This window comes from Oncorhynchus clarkii, chromosome 2 (genome assembly GCF_045791955.1).
Source record: "Oncorhynchus clarkii lewisi isolate Uvic-CL-2024 chromosome 2, UVic_Ocla_1.0, whole genome shotgun sequence".
Taxonomy (NCBI): domain Eukaryota; kingdom Metazoa; phylum Chordata; class Actinopteri; order Salmoniformes; family Salmonidae; genus Oncorhynchus; species Oncorhynchus clarkii.
The window spans coordinates 1,344,749-1,354,527 of record NC_092148.1 but is presented as its reverse complement, the minus strand read 5'-3'; the positions used below and the strand labels follow the sequence as shown (position 1 = coordinate 1,354,527).

The window sequence follows — 9,779 nt, the reverse complement described above, 5'->3', positions numbered from 1 at the left end:
TGTATTGTAGGGCCCATAGTAGTGCACTGTATTGTAGGGCCCATAGTAGTGCACTGTATTGTAGGGCCCATAGTAGTATTGACTAGGGTGCCATTTGGGATGCACCCTATGAATACAGGCTTCAGATGAGGGAGAGGCGGGTAGAAACCACCAACGAGCAAAACAACGACAGTCAACAGACACCAACGGGGAAATTATTGTTCAATAGATTTTCTGCAATGTTCCATCTTGTGTTAGCATAACGGAGATTCAATATGTTACGGAAATCAGGATATGCTTTCCAAAGAACTAAAGGTTTAAATTCACAGTCATTTGAATTTCAACAGAACCTGATTTAATAAATATTTTAAAATGCTTAAGGCTTTTAATTTCCCATTTGTAGCACGAGGACCTCGACTTCTCAAACAGCTGCCCCTGGTCAGGTGGTCAGGGTCGACTCCTTTACTTCCTGAATTGAAATGGCATTGATCCCCAACCCTGCTGTTCAGATTGTTCCCATCAGGTTCAAGACAACATAAACACCAATCCTCAAGGCTCTTTACAGAATGATCATGTTGTTGGTTGTGTCCTAGTAATCTGTGTCCCAGTAATCTGTGTCCCAGTAATCTGTGTTCCCAGTAATCTGTGTTCCCAGTAATCTGTGTTCCCAGTAATCTGTGTCCCAGTATTCTGTGTCCCGGTAATTTGTGTTCCCAGTAATCTGTGTCCCAATAATCTGAAGTGGCCATTACACTACAACTACTGGAACAGAGAAACCAGTAGAGTAGTGGAACAGAGATACCGGGTTTGTTCTGAATACAGCGACAGAACCCGGTCTGTTCTGAGTACAGCGACAGAACCGAATCTGTTCTGAGTACAGCGACAGAACCCGGTCTGTTCTGAGCACAGCGACAGAACCCGGTCTGTTCTGAGCACAGCGACAGAACCCGGTCTGTTCTGAGCACAGCGACAGAACCCGGTCTGTTCTGAGCACAGCGACAGAACCCGGTCTGTTCTGAGCACAGCGACAGAACCCGGTCTGTTCTGAGCACAGCGACAGAACCCGGTCTGTTCTGAGCACAGCGACAGAACCAAATCTGTTCTGAGTACAGCGACAGAACCCGGTCTGTTCTGAGCACAGCGACAGAACCCGGTCTGTTCTGAGCACAGCGACAGAACCCGGTCTGTTCTGAGCACAGCGACAGAACCCGGTCTGTTCTGAGCAGAGCGACAGAACCCGGTCTGTTCTGAGTACAGCGACAGAACCAAATCTGTTCTGAGCACAGCGACAGAACCCGGTCTGTTCTGAGCACAGCGACAGAACCCGGTCTGTTCTGAGCACAGCGACAGAACCCGGTCTGTTCTGAGCACAGCGACAGAACCCGGTCTGTTCTGAGTACAGCGACAGAACCCGGTCTGTTCTGAGCACAGCGACAGAACCCGGTCTGTTCTGAGTACAGCGACAGAACCCGGTCTGTTCTGAGCACAGCGACAGAACCCGGTCTGTTCTGAGCAGAGCGACAGAACCCGGTCTGTTCTGAGCAGAGCGACAGAACCCGGTCTGTTCTGAGCAGAGCGACAGAACCCGGTCTGTTCTGAGCACAGCGACAGAACCCGGTCTGTTCTGAGCACAGCGACAGAACCAAATCTGTTCTGAGTACAGCGACAGAACCCGGTCTGTTCTGAGCACAGCGACAGAACCCGGTCTGTTCTGAGCAGAGCGACAGAACCCGGTCTGTTCTGAGCACAGCGACAGAACCCGGTCTGTTCTGAGCACAGCGACAGAACCCGGTCTGTTCTGAGCAGAGCGACAGAACCCGGTCTGTTCTGAGTACAGCGACAGAACCAAATCTGTTCTGAGCACAGCGACAGAACCCGGTCTGTTCTGAGCACAGCGACAGAACCCGGTCTGTTCTGAGCACAGCGACAGAACCCGGTCTGTTCTGAGCACAGCGACAGAACCCGGTCTGTTCTGAGTACAGCGACAGAACCCGGTCTGTTCTGAGCAGAGCGACAGAACCCGGTCTGTTCTGAGCAGAGCGACAGAACCCGGTCTGTTCTGAGCAGAGCGACAGAATCCGGTCTGTTCTGAGCAGAGCGACAGAACCCGGTCTGTTCTGAGTACACAAATAGAGAAATAAAAGAAGAGGGAATACATGAATAAACATGTGTTCCTGGTCTGTCTCGTCAACACGGTATTTACACTGGATTACATATAGATTTCTCTAGTGCACTATATGGGGAGGAGGATGCTAATTGGGATGCACCCTAGGTCTCCATCTGCTGCTACGACTCAGCGCTTCAACTGAAATACAATTCAAGCAGGGATTTAAAAGTTGTTGATTTACAATGAATTATCACGAGGGAGTCGACTGGATGGATACTTGATATTAAACGCTTTACTATGAGCCTATTGTAAGATAGTTACTTCTTCTTCTTCTTCTTCTTCTTCGTGGTCAGAGGAATAAGATAGTTACGCCTTCTTCTTCTTCTTCTTCTTCTTCTTCGTGGTCGGAGGAATAAGATAGTTATGCCTTCTTCTTCTTCTTCTTCGTGGTCAGAGGAATAAGATAGTTACGCCTTCTTCTTCTTCTTCTTCTTCTTCGTGGTCGGAGGAATAAGATAGTTACGCCTTCTTCTTCTTCTTCTTCTTCTTCGTGGTCGGAGGAATAAGATAGTTATGCCTTCTTCTTCTTTTTCTTCGTGGTCAGAGGAATAAGATAGTTACGCCTTCTTCTTCTTCTTCTTCTTCTTGGTCGGAGGAATAAGATAGTTACGCCTTCTTCTTCTTCTTCTTCTTCTTCTTGGTCGGAGGAATAAGATAGTTACGCCTTCTTCTTCTTCTTCTTCTTGGTCGGAGGAATAAGATAGTTACGCCTTCTTCTTCTTCTTCTTCTTCTTGGTCGGAGGAATAAGATAGTTACGCCTTCTTCTTCTTCTTCTTCTTCTTCTTGGTCGGAGGAATAAGATAGTTACGCCTTCTTCTTCTTCTTCTTCTTCTTGGTCGGAGGAATAAGATAGTTACGCCTTCTTCTTCTTCGTGGTCGGAGGAATAAGATAGTTACGCCTTCTTCTTCTTCTTCTTCTTCTTCTTGGTCGGAGGAATAAGATAGTTACGCCTTCTTCTTCTTCTTCTTCTTCTTGGTCGGAGGAATAAGATAGTTACGCCTTCTTCTTCTTCGTGGTCGGAGGAATAAGATAGTTACGCCTTCTTCTTCTTCTTCTTCTTCTTGGTCGGAGGAATAAGATAGTTACGCCTTCTTCTTCTTCTTCTTCTTGGTCGGAGGAATAAGATAGTTACGCCTTCTTCTTCTTCGTGGTCGGAGGAATAAGATAGTTACGCCTTCTTCTTCTTCTTCTTCTTCTTGGTCGGAGGAATAAGATAGTTATGTCTTCTTCTTCTTCGTGGTCGGAGGAATAAGATAGTTATGCCTTCTTCTTCTTCGTGGTCGGAGGAATAAGATAGTTATGCCTTCTTCTTCTTCGTGGTCGGAGGAATAAGATAGTTATGTCTTCTTCTTCTTCTTCGTGGTCGGAGGAATAAGATAGTTATGCCTTCTTCTTCTTCGTGGTCGGAGGAATAAGATAGTTATGTCTTCTTCTTCTTCTTCTTCTTCTTCGTGGTCGGAGGAATAAGATAGTTATGTCTTCTTCTTCTTCGTGGTCGGAGGAATAAGATAGTTATGCCTTCTTCTTCTTCGTGGTCGGAGGAATAAGATAGTTATGTCTTCTTCTTCTTCTTCTTCGTGGTCGGAGGAATAAGATAGTTATGTCTTCTTCTTCTTCGTGGTTGGAGGAATAAGATAGTTATGTCTTCTTCTTCTTCGTGGTCGGAGGAATAAGATAGTTATGCCTTCTTCTTCTTCGTGGTTGGAGGAATAAACAGTGTAACTTTTACAGAGGTAAGGCTTTAATCACGCGTCTCTGATCAGAACTGTCAAGGACAGAAAACACAAAATCACAAACTTAATAATAATAAAATTAGAATAATAACATGACATAATCAAACGCAACCTTTATTTCTCTTCTTGTCAAAACCATCTCAACATTGTACATTTTTCACGCTCCCCGTAATAAAGGGACCATCCCGTTCTTATACGTGGTTGTCACAGCCTGACCATAGTTTGCTTTGTATGTTCTATGTTTTGTTTGGTCAGGGTGTGATCTGAGTGGGCATTCTATGTTGGATGTCTAGTTTGTCTGTTTCTGTGTTTGGGCCTGATATGATTCTCAATCAGAGGCAGGTGTTAGTCATTGTCTTTGATTGGGAACCATATTTAGGTAGCCTGTTTTGTGTTGGGTTTTGTGGGTGATTGTTCCTGTCTTTGTGTTTGTTACACCAGATAGGGCTGTTTTTGGTTTTTCACGTTTCTTGTTTTTGTATATTGTTCTATTTTCATCTTCATTAAAGATGTACCACAATAACCACGTTGCGTTTTGGTCCGCCTCTCCTTCAACAGAAGAATCCCGTGACATTAGTGTTATTGTGTGTATTGGTGAATAATGACAGGTTTATCAGGTCCATCATGACACACATTTGAAACGTGGAAATGTACAGCGTAATGTGAAAGTAAGTTGTTACCAAGAGATGACTGATTAACTGGCAAAACACATGCTATTAAAAACAGTTACTGAGCATAACATAAACCCTCCTACAACAGCTATTGTGGATTGTAGATCTGAAAATATGAAGTTGAAACATGAAATCGGTTTACGTACCAAACAGCTTGGTGCCCCTGATAGTTGTGTCACTAAGATGCCACAATCTTCACAATAAATCTAAAACACTTCTTTCAATAGCTTCAAATAATTTGGCATCTTGGAACTGAGGAGGAGGGGAGGAATGAGGGTGGGAGGACTAGAGCCAACAGAACTGAGGAGGGGAGGAATGAGGGTGGGAGGACTAGAGTCAACAGAACTGAGGAGGGGAGGAATGGGGGTGGGAGGACTAGAGTCAACAGAACTGAGGAGGGGAGGAATGAGGGTGGGAGGACTAGAGTCAACAGAACTGAGGAGGGGAGGAATGAGGGTGGGAGGACTAGAGTCAACAGAACTGAGGTGGGGAAGACTAGAGTCAACAGAACTGAGGTGGGAGGACTAGAGTCAACAGAACTGAAGAGGGGAGGACTAGAGTCAACAGAACTGAGGTGGGAGGACTAGAGTCAACAGAACTGAGGTGGGGAGGAATGGGGGTGGGAGGACTAGAGTCAACAGAACTGAAGAGGGGAGGACTAGAGTCAACAGAACTGAGGTGGGAGGACTAGAGTCAACAGAACTGAGGTGGGGAGGACTAGAGTCAACAGAACGGAGGTGGGGAGGACTAGAGTCAACAGAACTGAGGAGGAAAGGAATGGGTGGGAGGACTAGAGTCAACAGAACTGAGGTGGGAGGACTAGAGTCAACAGAACTGAAGAGGTGAGGACTAGAGTCAACAGAACTGAGGAGGGGAGGACTAGAGTCAACAGAACTGAGGAGGGGAGGAATGGGGGTGGGAGGACTAGAGTCAACAGAACTGAGGTGGGGAGGACTAGAGTCAACAGAACTGAGGTGGGAGGACTAGAGTCAACAGAACTGAGGTGGGGAGGAATGGGGGTGGGAGGACTAGAGTCAACAGAACTGAAGAGGGGATGACTAGAGTCAACAGAACTGAGGTGGGAGGACTAGAGTCAACAGAACTGAGGTGGGGAGGACTAGATTCAACAGAACTGAGGAGGAAAGGAATGGGTGGGAGGACTAGAGTCAACAGAACTGAGGTGGGAGGACTAGAGTCAACAGAACTGAAGAGGTGAGGACTAGAGTCAACAGAACTGAGGAGGGGAGGACTAGAGTCAACAGAACTGAGGAGGGAGGACTAGAGTCAACAGAACTGAGGTGGGGAGGACTAGAGTCAACAGAACTGAGGAGGGGAGGACTAGAGTCAACAGAACTGAGGTGGGAGGACTAGAGTCAACAGAACTGAAGAGGTGAGGACTAGAGTCAACAGAACTGAGGAGGGGAGAACTAGAGTCAACAGAACTGAGGAGGGGAGGAATGGGGGTGGGAGGACTAGAGTCAACAGAACTGAGGAGGGAGGACTAGAGTCAACAGAACTGAGGTGGGGAGGACTAGAGTCAACAGAACTGAGGTGGGGAGGACTAGAGTCAACAGAACTGAGGAGGGGAGGAATGAGGGTGGGAGGACTAGAGTCAACAGAACTGGGCCCCAGGAAGCAACAAAGAGAAAATACCATGCATAATTATTTACACATTCAGAACTAAGAGAGAACATAATTAACACAACTCTGAGCTGCTCCACTGTCTGTCCAAGAGACCACCTTCTGCACCGTCTGAGATGACGAGCAGAGCTCTGTCTGTCACCACACACAGCATCACATGGAATGGACATGAGCTGAGTTCTGTTCTGTCCCGTCTGTCAGTGAGGCCGCTGGACGGTAAGTAGTATACATGAGACCCCCCCTTAGCGCAGTGGACATGAGCTGTGTCCTGTCTGTCCTGTCAATGGGCAGGTGGTAGGCTAGCTAGGTACAGCTAGGTAGGATACCCTCCTCTGATGCTGCATGGTGCCACGGTGGCTCTCCTCTTATACGATGCGCGGTGCTGAGCGATCGTTGGTATTGGTCCTCTTCAGCTTGACCCCTCTCTGGATAACCAGCAGCATGTTTCCCCCCTGACCATCCATAACCTCCCCCTCCTCCAGGGACCCCCCCTCGCCCTGACACTGGACCCTAGGCTGGTGAGGGGCCAAGGGAGGGTTTGTGGTTGCTTGACCACTCCAGAACGCCAGGGGAAGTACACCCAGCTCCCCCTCCTCTCCCTGGGCTGGAGACTCAGGGCTCTGGGCCTCCTCTGGTTCCTCCAGCCCTACTCCTGGTCCTCCAGGGATCCCCAGCCCCCCAGGGAATCCTCCCCCAAATAGGCCAGGCACGGTGGGGATCTTGACTGGGATGACGGGGGTCCGGATGGGGATGGGGCCGGTGGTCCCGCGGCGAGCCGAAGGCTTGGTGGAGGGCGTGCGGCGGATGGTGGCGACCCCTGGGGTCATGATGACGGAGCCAGCCGTAGAAGGTAGGCCGGCGGTGGAGGCTGGTCTCTTGGACTGGAACATCCTACGGTAGGACTGGCTGATGTCACTGTTACGGGGGATGGTGGATGACTTGTCAAACTCCTGCTGGTCAACCTCCTGGTCCCCTCCCATTGAGAAATAGTCATAGTCTGACACTGGAATAAACAGAGAGGGAGAGAGAGAGAGAGAAAGGGTTTATTATGGATCCCCATTAGTTCCTGTCAAGCCAGCAGCTACTCTTTCTGGGGTTTATTATGGATCCCCATTAGTTCCTGCCAAGGCAGCAGCTACTCTTCCTGGGGTTTATTATGGATCCCCATTATTTCCTGCCAGGACAGCAGCTACTCTTCCTGGGGTTTATTATGGATCCCCATTAGTTCCTGTCAAGACAGCAGCTAATCTTCCTGGGGTTTATTATGGATCCCCATTAGTTCCTGTCAAGACAGCAGCTACTCTTCCTGGGGTTTATTATGGATCCCCATTAGTTCCTGCCAAGGCAGCAGCTACTCTTCCTGGGGTTTATTATGGATCCCCATTAGTTCCTGTCAAGACAGCAGCTACTCTTCCTGGGGTTTATTATGGATCCCCATTAGTTCCTGTCAAGACAGCAGCTACTCTTCCTGGGGTTTATTATGGATCCCCATTAGTTCCTGTCAAGACAGCAGCTACTCTTCCTGGGGTTTATTATGGATCCCCATTAGTTCCTGCCAAGGCAGCAGCTACTCTTCCTGGGGTTTATTATGGATCCCCATTAGTTCCTGTCAAGGCAGCAGCTACTCTTTCTGGGGTTTATTATGGATCCCCATTAGTTCCTGCCAAGGCAGCAGCTACTCTTCCTGGGGTTTATTATAGATCCCCATTATTTCCTGCCAGGACAGCAGCTACTCTTCCTGGGGTTTATTATGGATCCCCATTAGTTCCTGTCAAGACAGCAGCTACTCTTCCTGGGGTTTATTATGGATCCCCATTAGTTCCTGTCAAGACAGCAGCTACTCTTCCTGGGGTTTATTATGGATCCCCATTAGTTCCTGCCAAGGCAGCAGCTACTCTTCCTGGGGTTTATTATGGATCCCCATTAGTTCCTGTCAAGACAGCAGCTACTCTTCCTGGGGTTTATTATGGATCCCCATTAGTTCCTGTCAAGACAGCAGCTACTCTTCCTGGGGTTTATTATGGATCCCCATTAGTTCCTGCCAAGGCAGCAGCTACTCTTCCTGGGGTTTATTATGGATCCCCATTAGTTCCTGTCAAGGCAGCAGCTACTCTTTCTGGGGTTTATTATGGATCCCCATTAGTTCCTGCCAAGGCAGCAGCTACTCTTCCTAGGGTTTATTATGGATCCCCATTATTTCCTGCCAGGACAGCAGCTACTCTTCCTGGGGTTTATTATGGATCCCCATTAGTTCCTGTCAAGACAGCAGCTACTCTTCCTGGGGTTTATTATGGATCCCCATTAGTTCCTGTCAAGACAGCAGCTACTCTTCCTGGGGTTTATTATGGATCCCCATTAGTTCCTGCCAAGGCAGCAGCTACTCTTCCTGGGGTTTATTATGGATCCCCATTAGTTCCTGTCAAGACAGCAGCTACTCTTCCTGGGGTTTATTATGGATCCCCATTAGTTCCTGTCAAGACAGCAGCTACTCTTCCTGGGGTTTATTATGGATCCCCATTAGTTCCTGTCAAGACAGCAGCTACTCTTCCTGGGGTTTATTATGGATCCCCATTAGTTCCTGTCAAGACAGCAGCTACTCTTCCTGGGGTCCAAACTAATTAAGGCAAAAACAAAACGGCACAATAAGTCTACCTTAAAAATATTGAATAAGATGTTTCTTTCTTTAAAAATGTCCTTTTATGGGCCTCCAGAGTGGTACATTATTACTACTAGACTCCTGGTTACTATGGTCTCCAGAGTGGTACAGTATTACTTCTAGACTCCTGGTTACTATGGTCTCCAGAGTGGTACAGTATTATTACTAGACTCCTGGTTACTATGGTCTCCAGAGTGGTACAGTATTACACTAGACTCCTGGTTACTATGGTCTCCAGAGTGGTACAGTATTACTACTAGACTCCTGGTTACTATGGTCTCCTGAGTGGTACAGTATTACTACTAGACTCCTGGTTACTATGGTCTCCAGAGTGGTACAGTATTACTTCTAGACTCCTGGTTACTATGGTCTCCCGAGTGGTACAGTAATACTACTAGACTCCTAGTTACTATGGTCTCCAGAGTGGTACAGTATTACTACTAGACCCCTGGTTACTATGGTCTCCAGAGTGGTACAGTATTACTACTAGACTCCTGGTTACTATGGTCTCCAGAGTGGTACAGTATTACTTCTAGACTCCTGGTTACTATGGTCTCCAGAGTGGTACAGTATTACTACTAGACTCATGGTTACTATGGTCTCCAGAGTAGTACAGTATTACTACTAGACTTCTGGTTACTATGGTCTCCAGAGTGGTACAGTATTACTTCTAGACTCCTGGTAACTATGGTCTTCAGAGTGGTACAGTATTACTACTAGACTCCTAGTTACTATGGTCTCCAGAGTGGTACAGTATTACTACTAGACTCCTGGTTACTATGGTCTCCAGAGTGGTACAGTATTACTACTAGACGTCCTGGTTACTATGGTCTCCAGAGTGGTACAGTATTACTTCTAGACTCCTGGTTACTATGGTCTCCAGAGTGGTACAGTATTACTACTAGACTCCTAGTTACTATGGTCTCCAGA

At 47.4% G+C, this 9,779-nt stretch overlaps 1 protein-coding gene across 1 annotated transcript in view; it reads right to left on the bottom strand.

Moving 5' to 3' along the window:
• Positions 1-6,332: 6,332 nt before the first annotated feature.
• LOC139419358 (protein MTSS 1-like) overlaps positions 6,333-9,779 on the bottom strand; it is a 112,548-nt gene continuing 109,101 nt past the window's right edge. The window contains exon 14 of the mRNA XM_071169301.1: positions 6,333-7,196. Within this exon, the coding sequence (XP_071025402.1) occupies positions 6,559-7,196 (638 nt within the window). The 3' untranslated portion in view covers positions 6,333-6,558. The remainder of the gene's footprint in view (positions 7,197-9,779) is intronic.